Here is a 23,453-nt window from a genome sequence, read left to right on the forward strand (position 1 = left end):
TATGCATTTTACTGTCACAACGCTTTTGACATTTATTTATAAAACTTAGAACGAAGGTTGGCAATGGTCCAAAATCCTACCACAGCGTTCAAAACAATTATTAAATCAATACACAATGTTTGAGTTAATGTGCATTGGGCGCTGGTCTAGAATCCTACCACAACGAAACACCATTTGGGTTAGGGTGCGGGTTAGCGTTTGGGTTAAGGTGGGTCAAGTATTATTATTAAACAAAGAATATAATAATACTTGACCCACCCACACCCGAACGCTAACTCGCACCCAAACTCAAATTTTGTGCGTTGATTTTAGAACTGTGGTAGGATTCTAGACCAGCGCCGTGCATTGTGCAGGTTAGCGTTTGGATGTTGTAATATATTATATTTATGATATAATAATAATGGTTAACCAACCCAAAAGCTAATCCGCACACTAACCCAAATAATGTTCGTTGCGGTAAGATTGTAGACCCGCACCCGGATGTCCTGTGTAGTACTGCAACAACAAAATAACACAGATGCAATGTTTGGTCTACAAGCCGGATATTGCGAGGTTTTGAGGAGCACAACTCCTACAAAGGTAGGCGAATTCAAATAGTACGGAAGTTCGTTAATTTGTTCATTTAAAATTCTAAAACGTTTGAGCTATTTTCATCCACGAACACCTAACCAGTTTTACAAGAACAACAAAATCCTCGCAACAAAACAACGTAAAACTAAAACTATTTTAAAGTTGCAGCTTGGGCTTGGGCTGTGTCTCTATATACTCATAAAGATCTTACGTCAAAATGTTGTCGTTGTCTATGTTTTCAGATTTAAAATTTACAGGGCCTCTGTGGAAAGTTGTGAAATGAAAATCTTTAGTTGTTTAGTCGGTTTTACGAAATAATTGAAAAATATAACGCTTATTGGCGCAACTCAATAAAACAATAACGTTTATTACTAAATACTTTTTATTTTTCACAACTAAACAGCCTTAAAAACTGGAACACCAAAATGATGTCAGTCCAACGTCCAGCTAATGTAAATTATCCTCCCGTTGCTTAATTTTTCAAAACGGTAACTATAGGCAAATATAAAATAATCGCGGTTCTCGCTAATATTGTTTGACGTTTTTGTATGTTTGAATTTTAAATTTCGAAATTTAAAGGCCCACGCAAACTATGAAACAAAAAATTCCCCAACTTATAGTCTTTAATTTATTTTATTGCCTTGCGCGAATAAATATGACATACACATACACTCATGTCAACCAGAGAATACGGCCATATTCATATTACGCAAAAAGATGCAAAAATACATATTTGCCGCTTTCCTAGAGTGTATTAATGTATTAGGTTTTTCTCTTTGTGGCTTCGGATCCGTAGACCAAAAGTTAAAAAAAATACAATTTATAATTTAACGACTTTACAACATGGCTATTGTAACGTAAGTAACGTCTCACCGACTAAATGTTTAAACAAGACTAACACCCATTTTCTGTGTAGGCCTACATCCTAACTTTTCATGATATAAATCTGTGGGGTCGTGACCTCACAAATTTTTGCTTGGCCAAAATCGGTTTTAAAAGTGCCACTTTAGAGCAATGTGAGCATCTCTTTTTGAACCCAATACGTCACTTAAACTTTTGTAATTTAAATCCCAAAACGATCATTTTATACGCGCTTGACGCCAAAGCTTTGCCGCTTTAGTTTCGAATATAATTAGACTTTTTGCAGTATAAAATTTGGGGCCTGTATCAATTCTGATAAAATGTTTGAAACGTTTTAACAATAAATGTATGAGCGGAGATTTATTACGTCCCGCAGATGAGTTTAGTTTAGGCCCACGACTTGCAAAGGTTGCCCACCTCTGGGATAAGCCAATCGTGATATATATGTCTTGTACGCTATAACTGCAATTGTGTCGCACCTCAAGCAAAAGTTCTGGATCTGCCTAAAATTCCTGAAGTCTGGCTCCATGATATGGATTTTGCTCTTTTATTTGTTAGGTTCTAAGGCAAGCCTATAGGCTATATCGATATATTATTATATTCAGCGCGTTTAACTTCTTGACGTAAAAGCACACATCATTTTAAACATAATTTATTTTCACGACCCGTTTAACTCGTGTATAGTCGTTGTTACGTGTTTATCAACACGTTAAACACCCAAATTAATTAATTGTCATAAGCCAAATCTTAGAGTTCATTAAGTGATTTTACGATGTGATAAATAGGGTTTTAGATTACGCGTTTCAGCTTTCGTTTGCCAAATATGTTCTTCAGTTACATAATATCATATTTGATGATGCAAAGTTTTCCGTATTGTTGTGTGTAAATTTCCTGTGTTTTCCTGCTTCAGTTCGCCTCGTTTCAAACTTGACATGTAACATTTAATCTCGTAATCTATAACTGTCAGTCTTGCGGCTGGTGTTCTCACGTTCTGCAAAACAAGCCACTTGTTTGGCTGGCTTCTAACTCCCGCTGCAAATTGGCCTTAGAATGGCCGATGTAATGTCTAGCCATGATTTCGGAGTGCCGGCTAGTCTTATTGGCCAAATATGACGTAACTTTCGTGTTCTTTTTCTTCCTAAGTATTGGCTATATACACGTCGTGGGGCTTTTCTCTAGAGAAGTCTTTTGCGAAGTTTTAGCCGACAGTCGCTGCAATAGGCGGTGGCTGCATGTCTGTCTCACATTAACTTGAAAATAACGTTCACTAATGCTATTTGATAACGTTTTAATTCGTTGTAACAATATACTTTTGATTGGAATTTTAGTAGTGGTTATGACAAGTAGGATATCTGACCAGAAACCTTTGCAAACAACAAGAACTCGCGCGGTTGCGTCCCGCCGGGCAACTTTATGGGGTCAGGGGTCAGGCCCCAGTGCACAGGTCGCGGCGGGGGCGCAACAGTCGTCATTAGAAGACCATTGCTTGAAGGCTTCTTGACATATTGTCAACAACCCACGGAAATCTAGGTACGTAAATGGGTAAAATAAATGCTGTAGAGTCGGAGCCGGCTTCGTTTATTTTTAATCGACCCGGCAGCCTGGAGTAAAGTTAGTTTACAAGTTTAGAAAATATTATTATTTCTGAGGGGCAATATAAGCTTTTTTTGTTTTTCGCAATGAGCAGTTTTTTAGTTGCTCATTGGCGTTTTTTTTTTTATCTTGGTATGGTTGATATTTTAATGGATGGAATGATTATATTTTGCTGCATATCAAATACTAAGATTAGTTCATTTTTAACTCCTAACCTAATTGATTTAAAGTAGCTATCAATCCTTCAGTCTTGACGATTATACTTTCCCTATAATTATTATAACCCGATTATAGCGTTTCCTATAGGCAATTTCCTTTGTGTTGCTCGAATACCAGTAGCAGAGAATACCATATGTAACGTGAACTAATAACGGCCTCTCCAACGAAAGTAATGTGCTAGATTGTCATCTCTGATTTAAACTAAATCCTGGCTGTGTTATATACGCTCGAGGGTAATTACAATCTATAGTTTGCTCTTTGCAAAATGTTGTGCGACCAACATGTTTTAAAGATCGTTGTAGGTTTAGGCCGTGTCGATTTTTTTTTTTTGGAAACCTACACTTTAGTCGTGAAATTGTGATACTTAAAAGTTGCGTAAATTTTTGATGTTATTTGTAGGGCCATTAGTGTTTTTCAACGTTAACAAGTCATAAAACAAAGAAATTGTGAAAATATTAGATTTAGTTTGGGCAACGATGACAATTTTAAACGTTACATAATAAAGCAGTTTCAAGTATTTGTCAGCCTTTTATAATAAACGTTTTGGCAACTTTATAAAAAGATATGTATTGTATCTGCACTACGATAAATTAATAAGGCAGATTATGTATACAGGCATTATAGCAACATTCGTATATACAAAGTAATAGAGTAGCATAGGAGCCGACATAAATTTTAACGTTTTTTAAGGCTGAAAATGCCACAATGCGAAAACTGCAAATCCACCTATTTAGGACATTATTTTATACATTCAAACGTGGTACCTATATGCGCCGCATTTGAAATTTTACGCGGGCCACGTTTGTGTGTGCTGTGACTGCGCGTCAATGTAAAAAGGGCGGCTTGCCGTTTTCCACATGTTTGACACCACTGGTTTTAACTGACATTTTCATTTTTATACAGACAAACTTCTCAAGGCTATAATAGGTATTAGGGTTTTATTTGTTGGCAGTCAATTGTCAATAGAGTTGAAAATCCTCAAATGCGACTTACGGTGTGTATAGACTAATGGTGCCGTATGTTTAACACCACTGTTTTGCGTTCTCGTTTAGATTAAAATCTGTACCCGCTGCTTATTGAGGGATTTAAGTTCAACAGGCTTTCTATGAAACGTCGTTGAACAGTTTATCTTTCTTAAAAGGAAATATGTGCGAGACAAAACTGTACCCTATACGTTGGTGCATTTTGGCAACATTAGTACTTCTGCAAATAATGACTGCCTTTACGTTTGCAACTGGACAAGTTAACAACGTCTATGTAGAATATTATGAGATTCATTATACGGCGGTGGATTGGATGATATCAGGGGTTTACCTTGGGTCAATCCTAATCACACCAATCCTCATATGGGGAACTGGAAAAGGCATCTTTAAATTCCGACGCTTGCTTATCATGTCTTCAGCGACGATTTCACTTTGCTTTCTGCTCAATGGAATTGCGTCGCTAAATCGTGATTGGTTTACACTGGCCGTATTAGGACAAGTTATGATCGGTGTTGCAATAGTAATCCAGGATTCCTTGCAGGGAGTGTTTGCTGTACAGTGGTTTCCAGACAATCAAGTGGGAACAGCAATTGGCGTGACCGTAATGGGATTTCCTTTGGGAAATATCGTCGGTTCGTGTCTTTACAACAAACTTCTTGAAGCCGCTCCCCGAAATGCATCTTTTCATTTCCCTGAGAACCAAACATTCGTCGAGGACTTTTGGGTTACAATCGACAAACGCTCCTTCATGGGCATATTCTTTACCTGCTTTGCTGTTGGGTTGTTGATATTTTTATTTGTTTGTTTCTTCGTGGATGACATTCCACCACTACCTCCTACAAAAGCTCAAGCAATTAAACGGGAAAAAGACAGGGATGAATCTGGAAACGATGGCAAATTGAATGTGATCGAGCGCACGAAAACCCTTTTCCGCGACAAAGCCTATACATTAATGACCATTTTATACTCCCTTGTGCTCGGCATGTTTTCAGTTGAATTTGCGTTTCTCGGCGAGATCATGAGAAGTATGGGAAACGGGATTCCACAATATGTAACCGCAGACGCTTGGAGCGGGTTCTTGATTATCACATTCTCGGCTGGAAGCTTGATCGGAAGCTTTTCAGCGGCCAAGGTAATCGACAAAACCGACAAATATACATTGCTCATCAAATCTGCCAGCCTAGGAGCATTTTTTGCAAGCCTTGGCCTTGTTGTGGGTTACAGCTTGAAAATTCTTCCAATAATGTTCGCGAGCAACTTTGTGTTCGGTTTTTCAGCCCGAGTCTGCATTGTTAGCATTTTCGAGATGATCACTCAACAGACCTTTCCGATGGAAGAGACCTTCGTAGTGACTTGGATGATCGTAATCGAGGGTTTCACGGGAATGGCGATCGTAGAGTTCGGTCGACTTATGATGATCTGCTTAGGTTCATATGGCGTAATGGGGACTATAAGCTGCGGACTGCTGTTTGGCGTTGTAATCGCCTGGACCATGAAGCCACACTACAAACGCTTGGCGGCCGAAATCGGCATCTTTCAGGGCGATTCTCACGAAGGGTCGAATCTGATTCAATAAACCAGTCGCGAACATTGTTTAATCATTTTCTTAACTCGTGCCAAAACCGTAATGCGTTATAAATCCATATTATTATGCTTCCAACAACTCGTTAATAAGAATATAGTTGATTAGCTAAAACGCTGTTAAGTTACTTTTTTATCCACAATTTCTACACAAATATTGCATTTGAACTTTCTTAGTGGCTTGCTCAATTAACGGCCCACGATTTATACCAGTGTTTCTCAACTTCTATATATTTCTCCAAACGTTTTTTATGAAGAACCAATAATTTCAAATTTACATGACACACATCGTCGTATAGTTCGGCAATGCTTTCAGATTTTTAGAAATTTTGATCAGAACCAACCTTAACCAATCTTATCACACAAAACTATTGAAGTCGGCGATCCAACAAAATCAAACGGGCCCTCAAACTTTAGGTAGAAACACTGTTTTATATAGTTTAGAATTTTTTGTCAAATTAATATATTTTTACCAAACTAATGAACTCAGATAATCTGGAAGTTTTGCAAAAACATAATTTATTTACAAACCGGGATTACACTGTAGGTCATTTAAAACCATTTTACAAGCTACTTTTAAAAATGTACGCACGTAAAACCACAACGTATTATACAATGGTGCAAATGGAACAATTTAGCCACGTTCGCGAATGAATGGTGCTTTAAATTGTGTGCAAAAATTGTGCATAAAAAACAGCAGCAATATTTATTGTTTGATACAGGCAGTTGGCATAAAACTTTTCTTACAAACTTTTCTAAATTGGTATAATGAGCAGTTAAATCTATACTTCACCATTTTTATAACATCCAATACAAAAAGCGAAAACTGATAAGAAACACCCGAATACTTCAATTCTGTTTTAAACATCGCAATAAAGCTAATAATAATATAACATTGTGACCATGTTTAAATAAACACACATCCAAGTTGCAAAAATTAAAAGCTTGGTGTAAAATATTGTGAATTTAGGAATGACTACAACCAAACATGTTTATGTGTTAAACGGACTTAATGAAAAAGCTAACAGCGGTAAATAAGTTGTATCAGACTTGAATAAGACTTTTCTGTTGTCCGTCGCCTGCAAAAAAATAAGCAAGGATAAGTAAGGAATGTTTAACAACTTGTTTAACTTTCGAGCCAGTGCCTCTGTTTAAATAAAAAGTTAGTAAGAAAATGTTAGAACATTATCGCAAGCACTGGTTGATTTAAGACTATCCGAAGCTTAAACTAGCAGGGTCGGACCGACGGTTTTTGTAATATAGCTCTTGTGTTAGAATTAGAACCTTTTTAACCTGAAACGTTAACAAAATAGACGAATTGTTAAGGTTAGTCGTATATGACGCCACGCTTAAAATCTATGACGCTTCACCCATTCTGCCTAGGGCGAGAACGCGAACACCGAGAGAATACATAAGAAAAAAAGAAAAAAAAAGAAAAAATAATTTTTTTATTTTTTATCTTTTACGACGCTATACGGCCCAAAATAAAAAAGGTGTCTTATATACGTTTACAGTAACACACTTAAGTGATAAATTTTGTTTGGTGCGCAAAAAATAACTGCACTGTTTAGATTTTTATGTGGCTCTGCTTATATCTTGCAGCAACATGTATATGCACTTTATGATTTGGTAAAAAGTTCACCACAGTTAAAATCTACTTTTATTTAGTTTAATTTGAAAATTTAGAAAAAATAGAAAAAATGCTCCGAAAAAATAGAAAAAATGCTCCGCAATCTTTCGTGAAACAAGTATAGTTGATGTTGTAGAAATTATCGCCCTAAGATGTAGTAGGCGCGAACGCCAAGCCGTTTTTGTGATGCAGATACGAGATGCTTTTGGCTCGTGGATCCTAGATTATAGGTTGAGCAATGAGACTGGTTAGGTTTAGGGGGCATAAACATTTCAATTTATGACGTCACAAGTAAAACATTTTGTGGCATGGTGTCGTATTTGTATGTGACTCTTGGTCGCATGTCATTAAGTCAGATATTTTTAAACTGGGGTCCATGAATCCCTTGGTGGTCCGTAAACTAATTTTAGGTGGTCCATGAAGGCCCTATTAAAATATTAGTGTATGTTTAGAAAGTAATTAATTTTTAAAAAAAGTTTAATTAAAAATAAAACGGTTTTGCACTGACTGTACTTAACCTCCATTTCACATATTTTGTTCAAAAATCAGCAGATTTATGAAGTCTATTTTTATTGTGACGTCAATTTATGTCGTCCTGTTTTGCAATTTTCTTGCCTACCGTGGTCCACGCGAAGCAAAAATAAATTTAGGGATCCGCGATGAAAAAGTTTAAGAACCCCTGCATTAAGTCATTAAAATCCTGTTATGTAAAAATACACGGTTTCTGACAGCTTGAACATAGAAAAATGAAAATTGTAATAATCTTAACAATAAAAGGAGTAACAACTCATACGGTGTAAACAGCGTAGTGCCCTTCGCCTTAAACACAGGGTCTTCGCTCTCCGTAGCTTTTTGTGATGACATTTCATCACATATCTCAAGCATCTCATCGTTGTAATAATTCGCTTCATGTCCTTTTGACTGGAGAATACAGCTGCAAATAATACGTTCAAATCTTGCGTTTCTTGAGTTTAAAAAAATAGCATATCACTTGTTCGCATTCAGGTGACAATCACGTGCACTAGTGAAGACAATATCACCATCCATTCTTTAGATAAAATACAACATATACTTGGTTTGCCAAATAGAAACCTATCATTAAAGTGCTTGGGTGGTACGGTAGTCTATAACTTCAACTGGCAGGGCCGACGCTTATTGGTATACGCGAAATAAACTAACAGGTAAGTTTACATTTCGAACGAAATGCAACTTTCCGCACAGGTCTGGTCCCTTTATCCATTGTCTTCTCAAAATAATCCTTTCAACAGAATGCACAAAATGCGGACAAGATGAAAGAAATCGAGATCTCAAAGCCGTTGAGGCAAACGATATATACATATTATAAAAGAGGAACTGAATGTTACACGTGCACTGCGAACTCTTTTAAATAGTGAACAACGAAATTGAACACTGCTTCTTAAGGTTGGTGGATTTACCCAAATTGTTTATTTTAGAAAATCACCAAATGGAAGGTTACATAAGGTAAACCTATACAATGTCCTTAGCGCTAAACGAAAAAAACAATTCTTTTATTGAATATGTTCCTTTAAAGTAAAAAAGAAGTATGAAGAGCATGGTTCGGCAATTTTTTGCTAGCTATCAGGCAAGTTTCAAGCAAAACCACAAAGGTTGTAAAAGAGATCCAAAAACAACTTTATTTATTTATTTGTTTTTGGATCTCTTTTACAACCTTTGTGGTTTTGCTTGAATCTTACGATATGGAGAAGAGATCAATAACTAGCAATGTTGGAGCAGGCTTAGATCCCAAAATTAACAAAAATAGTAATAATATTATTATTATTTCATCAATTATCAGGCAAGTATATCAAACAAAATACAACTTTCTGCAAGGGTGTGGACCCTTTATCTATTCGTGCATCCAAATTATTTATATCCACTGTCTTCTAATAATAAGTGTTTAAACTGAATGCATAGTATGCGAACAAGATAGAGCAACGGTGTTCAACCTGCGGCCGTCGATGAATAGTTATGCGGCCGTTAACACATATTTTAATAAGCATGTGTTGGCGGCGGTGTCCGTGCTGGCATGCGTTAATGGTTGATATACTAAATGTAAGTTAATTTTTTTACGATTGATGCAAAACGTAATTAGTGAGGCGCGACTTACAAGCAATTCTTGGGGGAAAACTTCGTACCACCGCATGGAACTACATGCGCGCCGTTTTAATGATCAGCTGCTCAGCTGCGTCACACGTCACACGGTAAACTCAATAAACGCATTTTTTGCGCTTTGCACGATTAGACTAGCCTAAATTTCAGTTCCATATTTTTGCAAGAAAACATTAGAGAACAACAAGTACTTGTTTAAGAATAATTGGTTTATGACATCACGTTATGACTTAACTTTCTGATGTCATTTCTAAAACAAATTTACTGGCGGCCGTGAGATCAAAAAAGACGGACAATGCGGCCGTCAACAGCTAAAAGGTTGGGCACCCCTGAGATAGAGCTTTGAAAAGCCGACAAAGTAAACGATGACTATCACGAAAGAGGAACTTAATGTTACAAGTGCGCCCTGAATCCTTTTGAATGGGGAACAAAGAAATAGAACATGGCTCGAGGTAACCCTATACAATGCACCGGAGCATGGTTGGGCAGTTTTGTCCTAGAAATTTTGTCCTAGGGTCTAGACCAGGGATGTCCAACCCGCGGTCCGCCTGATGTTTACGTGAGTCCCACCTGATATTCCCACTTTCAGTACCCTTTATTTAAAGCAATTGTTTCGACTATCATCAAAACGTGTAGAACGCGCAGTATTTGATTTAGGCCTATTATAATCTCATATTTTTTGAGACTATTATCGAGTCCAATGTCTCATTTCAACAACCATGGAACACTTGTGCGCACATCATTGTTAAGCAAGATGTGTTTTTCTAATTATGCGTTTTTGCCGACTGTTTTAAGAAAATATATCAGGCCAAAGCTGTCGTACCATGGCATGATACGGCACGTAAACTCATTTTTTGCGTTTCGCGCGATTAAGCCTAGATTTATTGTTTATTTGCGCACAAGTTCACTTTTCAAAAGCGGGTGTTGGGTTAAGTTGTTTATGACGTAACGATATGACGTAACTTATGACGTCACCCCTGTTTATTTAACAGGTTTTGCGGCCTCTAAGGATTGTTTTCAAGTGGCAATGTGGCCCATTATGCTAAAAGGTTGGTCATCCCTGATCTAAACGCAGGCCAAAATCAAACTCAGAATAGTCACTGCGTGCTGTTATAATTTTAGGTAACTATTATTTTGGTAACAGGTTTAGTTTATCAAAAGTCCATCATAACTATAACAACCGCTCATCAGATAATTAAAAATTGGTCTAACTATAACTAATTGAAGGCGATTGTCGAACAAAGCCTGAACGAAATTACGTTTGTTTGGTTCAAAATTGTAGTCCCTACGGCGCCATGATTACAATGAAAAGGTAAAATAAAAATACTTGGGAGAAAAAAAGAGTTAACTTTAATCTAGTTTATCATGCAACTTAAATAGGACAATAAACTTTAAAAGCTCGTATCTAAAATACACCATAAATTTCTTATTTAAAGAACGATAAATCCGTACGAAACGCACTAAAATGTATTCAGCTTTAATAAGGCAAAATACACATGTAGTCCATTATTGATGGCGACATATTTCACTATTGATGGTTCTTGGGTGCTTGCCTTTCGCTTTTATGTTGAGAATCATTTTGATGCACGAATAGACTAAGAAAGAAGGGCGAAATTCGTTGGCATTCACGTAGTTGAATAGCCAAACATATATAAAAAAAGGTCTCGTCCCCTGTTGCAAAAAGAGTGTCGGGCCGAATATTTACAATTGGCAAGCCGGATCCGGCCAGAATGAAGCCGGTTGCTTTGTGACGCATTTTAGCGTAATACCTGTGGTCGGCTGTTTGCGCTTCACTCTTTGATGAACCAGTGTTTCACTTTTCGGGAAGCTCTTCGCTTCGCTTTGGTGCAATACTGCAATTTTTAAGGTATTTTGATTAATAGTTGTAGTACACTGTTCTATATAATGTTGTTAATAGTTCTGTCGGTTTAACAAATATCCTAATCCCTTTAAGTAGCGGTAGCTCGCAAACTCAGTCGTTACTGGTTGGATTTTTCATTATACCAGCAGAATGTATAATGCACGGAACATGTAATGTAAAGTTATCATTATTAGCTGCTGTAACATTATTACAATGCATCCAATGGCATGTAGCGCTCGCCAAAGGGACGCTGTAACCAATCTTTAAAAAAACATTTAATATGCTGTTAACATTTTTAATCCTTACCGTAGATTGTTGTAAACAACAGAACAGCTAACAGAAGATTCGACCCCATTGCTTCTACCGGATTGCTCTTTCCGCCTTTCTAAAGAAAACTTCTTGAAATGACATGTCATTGGCTTCGTGGCCTTTATACAGTAAGTGACAAAAACACATTTTGGGGAAGTATAAAGGGGTTCCCTGTGGGGATTTCTCTATGGTTCTTGGGACTTGGGGAATTCCCTGCAAGTAAAGAGAACATTCCACTTAGCGAGTGGCGCAATATTAAGGATATTTCTAATTGTGTTTGTAATAAATTTAAAAATTCGAATGGAAGGTTTAATGCGTTTCAATCTTTCCCAAAAAATATCTAAAAAAAATTTAGATCGAGCAAAAAAATCTCATTTGAGGACAAACAAACTACGATTTTAAAAGCGATTTTAAAGCTTCTTATTTGTGCACCAGTTTGTTTGCAGATCGTACATTTGCTTCTTGGCAAGGCAAAAAATAGATAATTGTTATTTCGGCTACGCCCTAGATCAATTTTGCTTGAATATTTATTAATAAAACACCCGTGCAATTTTTACAAAGTATTCCCTGTCCACAGGCTTATACAAATAATGTATTCATATGCTACATAGAACGTCAATACTTTAACAATCAACCATTATTTACATTAAGCTGTGTCCTTGCGTCACAGACTTGCGAGCGAAAAAGGCCAAAAATACATTTTGAGTCGAACTATTGAGCAGCACCGCTTTCATACTAGGAAGTTCAATAATATCGGTTTGGACCTAATAAGCTTACTCTAAACCTAAGTCCTAAGTGCGATAATGTCAATGCTCGTACGACAATTTTCTTACAACATTTTATTAATTTACAGTCGCACGTATGTTGTGTTAACATAAAATTTTAAATTTGTCCGCTATGATTCTATAAACTCCGTTGTTTTATAATACCGGTAGTAATAAAGTCATTTGTTATAAGAGTTAACATACCTATCCATTACCTTTAGCAATACAGACACTGAAAAGTATTTGGAAATTATAGGGTTGTTTATACTGATGTAGAACGCATAATTTAACGCTGAACGTAATTGAGTTTCAGGTTTTTTTTTTGTTAACGGATTTCTATGAGCTGCAGGCCTTTAATAGGTAGTCAACCGCCTGTTCAGCGAAACAATTGTTACCTTTTCTGCAAAACAATTGTTAAGGGCCTTACAAATATTTTGCAGAAGTGTTTTCCCACGCAGGCATTTGTTTTGGCTTCTTTGTGTGTAGCAACCGGTGGCCGCCCAGGGGCTTTTTTGCGCACAGCCCGTTTAGGAAGTGGTCAACTTGAGCTACATCATTATAAAAGAACCAAATTGTACCGAAAAACTGTAGCCCCTGAAGAGAAAAAGGGACGGCACCTTGATAATAGCCGCAAAGAAACTCCCAAATGTCATTAACTTTTGTCTTCGTATAATTTGTTCCGCAAAAGCACATTCCAGTCAACCTACGCGTTTCAGTCTACGCCAGTGGTTGCCAATCAGAGGAAAACTTACAGGTACTAAACCAAAATAGAGCCAATCAGTCCTGTTTTTAAAAGTGTCGTCAACTTGTTTACGTTTTGCTGACTGCCACTGTAACCAAAACTCAGAGTTTGCGATTACTTTTTGAACCGTAGTCTTTATTATGATTAACGATGGATCCCATTTTAAAGCGATGCATCAGTAACATAGTTACATAACAGACTTTTACCTTTAGTAAGGATCAATTGTAATTGAGGGTAAAAACTAAAGCATTATAAAAAAATACAAATTAAACTGATTTATTGTAGCATTGGGTCGCGATAGAGTATTAAGAAAACTCTCGGTTGAAAAGTAGTGTCTAATAGTAGAATTAATTCGTAAATTTAAATGAATACCGGTACCCAGTGGCGTAGCATGCCGAAAATTTTGTTTGGGGGGGGCTCAAAAAGTTTTAACTGCCGTAACGAACACAAGTAAAAATGTTGGCAAACCGTTTCGAGCAGCAACTGACTGGGTGTTAACGAAATACTCAAAAACCATTCAAAGAGCAAAAACTGTCTAAAAGCAGTAAAACTACATTAATGTATAGCAAATGCAATACTAACTACATCGTTTGTGACGTAACAGTGCATAACAATCGAAGGTGTGGCATGCCTGTGATCGACTGTTGTGGTACTGCTCACAACTGCTAAAAAACAAATTATTAAGAGTAAAATATTTTGGGGGGGCTTGGCCCCTCAGCCCCCCTGGCTATGCCTATGCCAGTACCTAACCTCCAATTGCCGGAATACATTTCCGTTGATAAAAATCAAACGATTGTGGCTCTTTATTTGAATGAAAAAACAATTTATTCGTATAGGATATTCTATATAGTTCCTTTTAAAGGTTTAATATGGGAGGTTGGGTATTAGCCTTAAGCGTGAAGTAAGAGTTCAAAATTATTTTTTAATTGACTTGAAGAGTGATCAAAAATACCTTTAAAGAACTTGTTGAATTTTAGGATTTACACATTGAATTTAATGTAAAAGTTCAAAGACAGAAATCGTCTGGACCAGGGTGGTCCAAGGTTGACAGCATCACGAGCCACAATATTTTTTCCAAATTCTTGTTCATGTCTTACCTGTGAAAATACACAGACCAATCAAAAAAACTAGTAGGATTTGGTCAGTGGCATTAAAAACGTTATAAGAGACTATCCACTTAAAAACAAGACAAATCCAGTCAGTGAGCTAAGCTTGTATAACTCTGGAACTATAAATGCTTGGTTTGTTGGCGTATAACAGCAAAGCGATCCACGGCAGAGAATAGCCTACTAAATTTATCGTCTGAATATGACCGAAACCTGTGGGAATACGTCCTAAAATCATCGGAATACAACGCCTGAAACTGTAAGTAGAAGGTATGGGACGATCGGGGGCTTTCGCTCTGGCATCGGCTGTTTTAGTGTCGACGTTTGAACGCCCTAGTTTGACCGGCGCCATAGGGGCGCTCCTGCTTTGACCCAGGATTTTTTGTCCCTGTTTGGGGTTATTTGGGGGTAAAGGTAGGGGTTAGAAATTGGGTTAGGGTGAAAATTATTTGAGTTAGTGAAGTAGCTTGGAGTACAAGAAGTTGGGTTTAAGTTAAAAGGCTGTATAGGCCTGATTCTGAGCATTTAGCTGTTATTTCGACGGATTTAGGACTTATTCTGATTTAGACGTTATTGCGACTATTATAGGCATCGATCCTATTTTGGTCTTATTCCGAACTGTGTTTTGTTCCGGAGTTATTGTTGTTGTTATTTAGGTTTTATGGCTGGAGGCCATATCAAATTGAATTTTCTTATAATTTTTCATTTTGTTAACATGGCTAATTTTTATAATTTTACCAGAAAAAAGGGTGTTAATGTTCTTGTTTTCACTGACTTTCCATTTTGTGACTATTTTCAACAGGTGACGCAGTTATGTGACCTACATTCTTTCTGACAAGGAAGTTGATTATTTGGCTTTGGATAACAAAAGCTCTTACTGCCATCTTAAATAGCTTGGCTGCTTGGTATTTTGCGAACAAAATTACCACAAGGCGTCGCTAGAACGCCCTTTCAACATTAGTTCGTTCTTGTTGCGCCAGCAATTATGTGTTACATTTGTCAATGCTATACTAAATTACGATTTCTTAGTCTGTGCTATGCGCAATGTTTTATAAAATTAACTAATGGTGCAAAGGTACTTTTGATTTCATGGAATTAAAATAGCAATAGACCTAGGCTATATACTATAAGTTAAGTTTTTGTACAGTTACAGTCTTGTTTTAAGATATTATCAGTGTTTCAACTTCGTTAGAGGTTAGGTAGAGTTAGATTGTTAAAGAAAATGAAAACCCTTTTTTTAAAGTAGATAGCTTAAAGTAGACTTAAATGTACGCTATTCCTTATAAAATGATATTAGCCTTTTAGTATGATGGTAAGGGTGCTGATCAAGTTATAACTGCGTCAAAAATGTCAAGGGTTAGTAGTTGAAATTGAAAGTTGTTTTACCAAAGGGATATTTGTGCCCCAAAAAATTTACTAATTTTGGCCCTTATTTTGATAATATAAATGAAAAAACGAAAATGAACTCATTTGGACGATTTGTTTGAACTGCTGTATATACTTGCAAACAATTGAGATGAAAGGTATTCGTTTGCAAGGTTTGCAAAAGCGTGCCGAAATCTTCCGGTTCGTAAATACGTCATATAGCAAGCAATTGGTGTCCGCGTGATTTCGTGATAGGAAATTTAACTTCGAATGCACAACCATGATAAATCAGGCGTACAAAAAAAGAAATCTCTCTATGCCAACTTACAATGACACGAATTGCTTGGTTACGGTTAGAAGTTTGCATGACTGAGGGTAAGTTTTGTGTTAACAAAAAACGATTCTAGTCCCGTTATGCGTTCGCGAACAGGTTTTTATAGTGTTACCAGTGTTAAAAGGTTAAGAACCACCAGTCTTTAATACAACGATCTTACAAATAATAATTAATATAATTATTATCTAATCTTTCAATTGTTTTTAAAAACACAATCTGAAGTTAATCGCAGAAAGTTCAGTTAACTGATGGAAGTTACTTAACCCATATACAACCTATCACGGCCTGCGCGCGTAAAGTAATATATTACGCATTTGCAAGTAAACGTGATTTAGTCTGACAAAAAAGAAACATCTAGTTTTGTAAAAAGAACAATCCGATAATCCGTAGGATGGGTTACACAACAGGCTGATCTAAAGAATAAGAGACTATATGACGTAGGCTGACTCCATGTCAGGTGTCCAACAAAGGTCAACATAATGCACCAGACCCTGGCCCCCTAAACCATATATACATTTGGCCGAGTTTTACTATGAAAATACAAACTTTTTTGCGCTTTGCCCCAACTTATATTCAATTCGCTTTACTATGTTTCCTCTCTGTTTAAGTAAAATGTATTCCGTCCAAAGGCGCTATGCGTATAATATGGCATGTTACTCCGGTTGACTCACTTTCAATTAGACTCTTGATACCCTTAATTTCAGCAATATGCGAACTATTTTGAAACCTAAGGAAGGGATATTTAAAGTGTGTACCGCGGTACACTAGTGTGCTACGACAGATTCGTTAATGTGCCGTGTATCTTTGTGTTATTTAGGAAATTAACGGATAAGTCTAACAACAGGAGTGCAAGCAAATATGCGAGACTAACCATTTAATATTATTAGACATTAACCTGTCAGCTTGTAACGTATTGATGACGATGTCAGTTTTAAAATTTGGTACTACGCATGCGCATATCGGACTCGGGACTCGGGTAGTTTTACGTAGTCTTACTCGAGCACCGAGTCCCGACCCTCCCGACTCTATTGCAAAACAAACCAACATGTCGAGTCCGACTCAGATCCGCAGCCCTGGATTAAACCATCCTTAAACAGAGATACCTGTCAGTAAGAAAATAAAAAAAGACAGTGCTCAGCAAACGAGTATTGTACAGCCAGCGTTGACAGAGAAAATTTACCAACAAATCAACCTGTAGTACATACTCACCTTAGATTTCCAGCGTGTAAACCAAAAATAAAAAATGTGTGCTCATTTCAGCTAGTGATCCCAATTTACAAGCCACATGTGCATAACCGAGTAAGACAGGACAGAGTAACAAGTTAGAACATAAATTATGAGATGTAAGGAAAGACAGTTTGTAAAACCAACGTTTTGATTCGTGTTGGGTACCTCATTTTTGCTTGGCAAAAAATTGCCTAACGATTTGGTCAGAGTTACTAGGGCATGCTGACATGTGTGAGACCGCCCTTTTTTGCGTAACAATTTTTGCTTCCGGCGTGTGTGCGGCCTGTTGTTTAAAACGCCTATTGAATATCCAAAACTAGTGTCGATCTTTTTTCGCTTAGAAATGCTGTTTTGTATAAGAATTTGTATGGCAGGTAAATAGGTGATGTAGCTGCGAATTACTTGTAAAATCTCTAGTTATTAAGGTTACAAAGTATTTTTTTACTTTTCCTATACTTTTGAAAAATTGGTGGGTGTATTGTCAAACTTTGACGGCCTAAGTTTTTGTAGCCAGAATAAACACAAATATAGGCAATGTTATTTGTCAGTCATACGAAGTGAATAGTATACTGTTAAAGGGGTACAACTAAAAATAAGGTTAAAAAAACACAGCTTTAAGAAACACCTATAGTCCACAGAGATAAATTAGCACGTCAAACGTGCCCTTTCAGATGACAGCTGGCAAGTAATAGTATTTTCAGCAATTGTTGGTGAATTGGTAAAACAAACTTATAATTTTCTCGCTCGCAGAAGACTCTGGAAATAAACAATTTTTTTGCTAATTATTCTATCTGGCAATTAGAATCGATTTTTAGCACTCACAGAAATGATAGGTATAGATCGTTAAAGGAGTACAACACAAAAAACTTGTACTTTTCCCGCTCACAGAAGACTTATCTTAAAATAATCACGATGATTTCCTTCCTCCTTGATCTTCTCTCCAAACAAGGCTTTCTGTTTTCGCGGCTCTACGTCGACGCATGTCTCCTAACGCTGCTCGTTCTCCTTATACAAAGCTACGCGGTGCCTTTGTTGGTGCACTACCGTAAGTGTCTAGACCTTACCAGGCGAGGCTGTTCTTCACCTAGACACTGGTTCTTCGGCCACAACAAGTTCTTTCCGAACACGGCGCGCGGTATGCGAAGGCGAATCGACGCAATGGTGCGACACAAAGGAATGTTCATCACCTGGTTCGGGCCTCTTAAGGTTTTCGCCGACGCCCATCGGCCAACAACTCTTGCCACACTTTTCTACAGCAACGCGCCCAAGGACGAGCTGGTTTACGGTTTCCTGCGTCCCTGGCTGGGCGACGGGCTTCTTATAGCCTCTGGTGCTAAGTGGCACCGCAACCGCAAACTCTTAACTCCCGCGTTTCACTTTGAAGTCCTCAAGCAGTACATGGCCATCAACAACCAATGCGCCAAGGTCTTGGTTGGCAAATGGCGCTCGCGCACCAAGGAGGCCTTTTGTGACGTAAGCGATGACGTAGGCAGGATGACGATGGACGTCACGCTCCAGTGCACCATGTCGGCGCGTACCAACTGCCAGCTGGACTGGAATAATCGCTACGTGAATGCCGTCCATCAGCTCTTGGAGATCGTCATCGAACGCGTTCACTCGCCACTGCTGATGATCGACTGGATCTTCTGGCTTTCGTCGCCCGGACGACGATTCAGGAAAGCCTGCGAATACGTTCATCGCTTCGATGAGAGAATGATCAGAGAGAGGAAAGAGAATCTCGATCGTGAGTTGGCAACTCTTGGAACCGCACACGGCAAGACCCAAGAGTAAGGAACGTTTTATTTGTCTTCAGCCGTGTTTGCAACCTTTTTGGCTTGCGGCACCCTACAGAAAGTATAAATAGTTCCGCGGCACCCTTGCTCGTACTTTTGCTGAGTGGTGAAATGTAACGTTACAATAAACGAGATTGAAACAGAACATTAACTGTGAACAAGCTGAAAAAAACTTTTTTATCTTTTGTACTTTAATCGTACACCAAAAAATTGAATTAAGAAGCTTACCAATAACAATAGAGCAACAATTAAAATCCTAAAGAATTGAAATATCTCTCGGCAAGACTAAATAGTTTATATTCGAGCATTTATCGGCATTTTGTCAACATAAATTGTTTATCTTTGTGCGTGTAATCTTTGAAACTAGAAAAGGCTACGTTTGACCCACGTTAATTGATATTAAATTGTTACTAAAACGTTGTAAGAATGTCATACAACCACAATATAAAACACGGAAACATTTTATTTGTGTGCCGTGCACAGCATGAGTTTTTTCGATATGAAAACTCACTTTTTTCGTCCGCTGATCCAAGATGGCGATATTTATCATCTAAATAACGTTGACTCTAAACAATGTTGTTCGCTAATGTTGTAAAAACATTTCATAATCAAAAAAGTAAACTATTTCGGTTTGAACGCCTAATTATAACTCAAGTTTCCAATATTCGTGCTAACGTTGTTACTTTATAGCAATATTAATCCAATTACGTTAAAAGAAATTCGGTGGCGTCTTTGATGACAACTTGTGGTTTACAGAGAGGTTGGATTGACTTTCAAGAAAAAGCATCTAGACTTTATTGACATTTTATTGAGGAGCAAAGATGAAAACGGAAAAGGGCTTTCGATCAAAGAAATTCGGAACGAGGTGGACACCTTTCTCTTCGAAGGACATGACACGACTGCAAGTGGAATCTCGTGGCTAATCTACAACTTGGCTCGTTACCCTCATTACCAGCAGAAATGCAGGGAAGAAGTGATGAAGATCATTGGGAGTAGGGAAGAAGTGGAGTGGGATGATCTCCATCAGCTCACTTATTTAGGGATGTGCATCAAGGAGAGCTTGCGCTTGAATCCAGCTGTGCTCACCATTGCTAGGAAGTTTAACCAGAAGACGACCTTCGTGGATAAATACACTCCTGGAGGAAAACTGGAGGTGGAGGCAGGCACGTCATCGTTCGTCCATGTTTACGTCGTGCATCGTTCCGAACTAAACTGGGAAAATCCCTTCCAATACGACCCGGAGCGCTTCTCTACCGAGAACATAGCAAAGCGTGATCCACTGACGTTTGTTGCCTTTTCGGCCGGCCCGCGTAATTGCATCGGAAAGACGTTCGCCATGAACGAGATCAAGGTGACCTTGTGCCACATTCTGAGGAACTTTAAAATGTCGGTGGACGCCGATACTCCCGAGACTATCGAAAAACCGAACATCGTTCTCCGCTCCGAAAGCGGCATTAACATCAAGTTAAGAGATTTGGACAGCGGAGAATGACTTGTCACTTATGTTGTCAGCTTATGTTCATGTGAATTCCAACTACAACCGTTATATTCAGCACTGTTGTAATTACTTTAGTCAATTACTTGACTTAAGTGCACTTACGTCACTCTTTTGAAATGACTTGACTTAAATCATTTTGGCCGAATAACCTGTCACAAATGTTGTCAGCTAACGTTCATGTGAAATGCGACTAAGTGTTATATCCAGGGTCAAAATCAATCCTTGTTTGATTGTTCATGTTGCATGTTGTTTTGCCTAAACTGCAGCAGTAATTAAAAAGAACTTGTCATTGACAACTGTAACCTTGACATTATATTTTGATCAGTAGTTGTTAAACTTTGCACACGCGGCACACTTCTTTTATTTAATATACCTCGAGAAATTTTTTTATGCCGTAATACTTTTTGTTATTTTGGAAAAAAAGTTGTTTATTTATTTATATTGCCAATAGGTATACACGCAAGCATTTCAGATTTCATGCACACTATGCACTACAAAATTGATAATAGTAAGACATTTACATATACGCCAGTTTGTCGTGTGTTAAGGGCGATAGTAGTTGCTATATTGTTGTTCTGTTCAAAGAGCGCCGCGAAATATTAAAGTTTTTAGTGTGACGCAAGCTAAAAAAGTTTGAGAACTACCGTGTTAGGAATGAATATAATATATTCATATATTATATGTTATAGTATATCCCTGTGGCATCACAGCGAAATAGTATTTGTTTTTTAAACATAGCGCCGTGTCTCGCTTGAAAGATAATATGGCGCTTGTGTCAAAAAACACCATGCCACTAGGGTCGCGAGGACCGGGTCAAAAGAGGAGATCTGAAATACAAATGTAGATAATATAAACGTTATTAGTTTAATGGTGAAAATAACACACTTTGGTCGCACCAAGAATCATTCTTATCATTTCTTGGTGCGACCAAAGTGTGTATAAACGGGTGCAACCGATGTGGCCTTCATATCACTGATGATGGCATTAGAAATTGCCGAAACGTTTGAAAATAAAGCATGTCGCTTTTAACGTCTATTTGGGCCGTTATTTTCACCATTAAACTTATGAACAGATCCGTATATAGTGTTATAAACGTTATTCTTTTGGAAAGAAATCAATAAATAACACAACCACTCACGTTAAAGTTATATCGGAATGTAAATATCTCCGATTTTTCATCAAAACAATACCTTCCTATGTCGATCTTGTTTTATAAAATAACCGCTAGACTAAAGCGCCGTGTAGAAGTTTTGTTCAGTTCCATCGCGAATTAGGCATGCTAGAGGCCTTTAAAAATTATCGCGATCGGCGGTTAGGAATGTTAATATCGGTTATCGTCGATTTGAACCCTTATGTCCCATATCAGGTACATCAAGTATGGTAACTGGAAATGTGTGGACAAGGTCTACCCCACACAACTTGGAAATGTGTGGACAAGGTCTACCCCAGTTTGTTTGTTAAACCGTGCGGAATTGAAAATTTAAATTATATTTTGGGGGATGCTGCTGGGAGGAAAAATCGCGATATTGCGCGTATTCAATAATAAATATGATATTTCTTAAACTTTAATATTTTTAATTTTTTTTTATTTGGCCAGGTAGGCTAGACTGAAGCGCCATGTAGAAATTTCGTTCAGAAACAACCCGAATTGAACATACTAATAGCGTTGAAATAGTATAGCGATCCTTCATGATTATTAATATAGGTTATCTTCGATTTAAACCCTTTGGCATTAAGTGTGCCGTTGAAATTATAGGACGAGATTTCCTATAGTTAGCAAATAAATTCAGGCAGATCGACAAATAGGTGTATGACTGAATATCAATATTTCATTTCATGAATATTAATATATATTTTTAATGTTTTTTTCTACAAATCTGAACCGGTTTGAAAAATCCAACACAAGGTGTGTGTGAAAATTTTTAGATCTCTAACGTGAATATTTGGCGCTCTTTGGGGACTTTTAAATCGGAGGGCCATATGTCGAACTTACGAAGTTATAAAATGTTGATCATATTAAAGCATATCTCGACTGATATTGACTACGAGAGGTAGCTGCTTTTATAGAGTATGCCTTGCCGTTTATACGGTGACAAAATCAGCTAGAAAGCTCGATCATTAGGTGTTGAAAAGACTGTACAAACATCTTAGTAGCGGAATTACTTTTCGAGATGTTGCCCAAAAACCGACTCGGCGCGGGTGATGAATTACAATCTTTCTAAACAAAAAATCTCTTACAGAAGCACTGACAGGCATTTTCCTTTCCCGGATGTAAAGATAAAACCAGCCTATACGAAATAAACAAGCATAATAAACAACGTTAAATGAAAATATTAATGAAACGGCATATAAGAACACGCGTATGCTAAGCACCAATTAGAACGAAATAAACTGTAACATAAAACACACCTTAAAAGTCTATCGATTGTACATATGTACAGCTTTGTTACTAAATTGCAGTGGTTCGCAAACTTGTTATCATTCGGCAAAAAAAAAAAATTCCGTCCCTTTTTTTTCTACTTAACGGCAAAAAAACGGGTAGCCTAAAAGTCATAATATTATACAACCTGTATAGCAAGCATTTCTCGCATAATTGTCTGAATGTCCAATTGTGAGAGAATAAAGTTGTTTTCCCAAATTGCAAAAAGTTGCTCGGAATACTCATTATCTTAAGATACGAAGTGTTTGAATCACTGGTTAAATAATTGATTGAAGTAATACATACTATACCAACACACTGGAATCACTTTTACAGCTTATAATTAAGCTCATATGTGTACAGCAATATTATGCATTTAATGAGTGGCTTGTGTGTACAGCGTTATTGTGCTCAAACATAAACCTTTTTTAAAAGTATGTCAAATACACGACACGCCAGGTTTGTTAG

At 37.4% G+C, this 23,453-nt stretch overlaps 2 protein-coding genes and 1 pseudogene across 2 annotated transcripts; 2 read left to right on the top strand and 1 right to left on the bottom strand.

Moving 5' to 3' along the window:
* The first annotated feature begins 4,455 nt into the window (after positions 1-4,455).
* LOC146135536 (choline/ethanolamine transporter flvcr2a-like) lies at positions 4,456-5,802 on the top strand. The gene has a single exon (XM_083395789.1). It carries the CDS (start codon positions 4,456-4,458, stop codon positions 5,800-5,802), a length of 1,347 nt encoding a protein of 448 aa, XP_083251915.1.
* A 412-nt stretch (positions 5,803-6,214) lies between these two features.
* LOC146135537 (uncharacterized) lies at positions 6,215-11,854 on the bottom strand. The gene is made up of 4 exons (XM_083395967.1): positions 11,735-11,854; positions 11,337-11,420; positions 8,231-8,371; positions 6,215-6,886 (listed from the first exon to the last, which is right to left on the bottom strand). Exons 1-4 carry the CDS (start codon positions 11,781-11,783, stop codon positions 6,852-6,854), a joined length of 309 nt encoding a protein of 102 aa, XP_083252093.1. The 5' UTR covers positions 11,784-11,854; the 3' UTR covers positions 6,215-6,851.
* A 6,333-nt stretch (positions 11,855-18,187) lies between these two features.
* On the top strand, positions 18,188-20,560 carry LOC146135538 (cytochrome P450 4F6 pseudogene; annotated as a pseudogene).
* Positions 20,561-23,453: the final 2,893 nt, after the last annotated feature.

This window comes from Ascidiella aspersa, chromosome 8, assembly GCF_963924565.1.
Source record: "Ascidiella aspersa chromosome 8, kaAscAspe10.2, whole genome shotgun sequence".
Lineage (NCBI taxonomy): Eukaryota > Metazoa > Chordata > Ascidiacea > Phlebobranchia > Ascidiidae > Ascidiella > Ascidiella aspersa.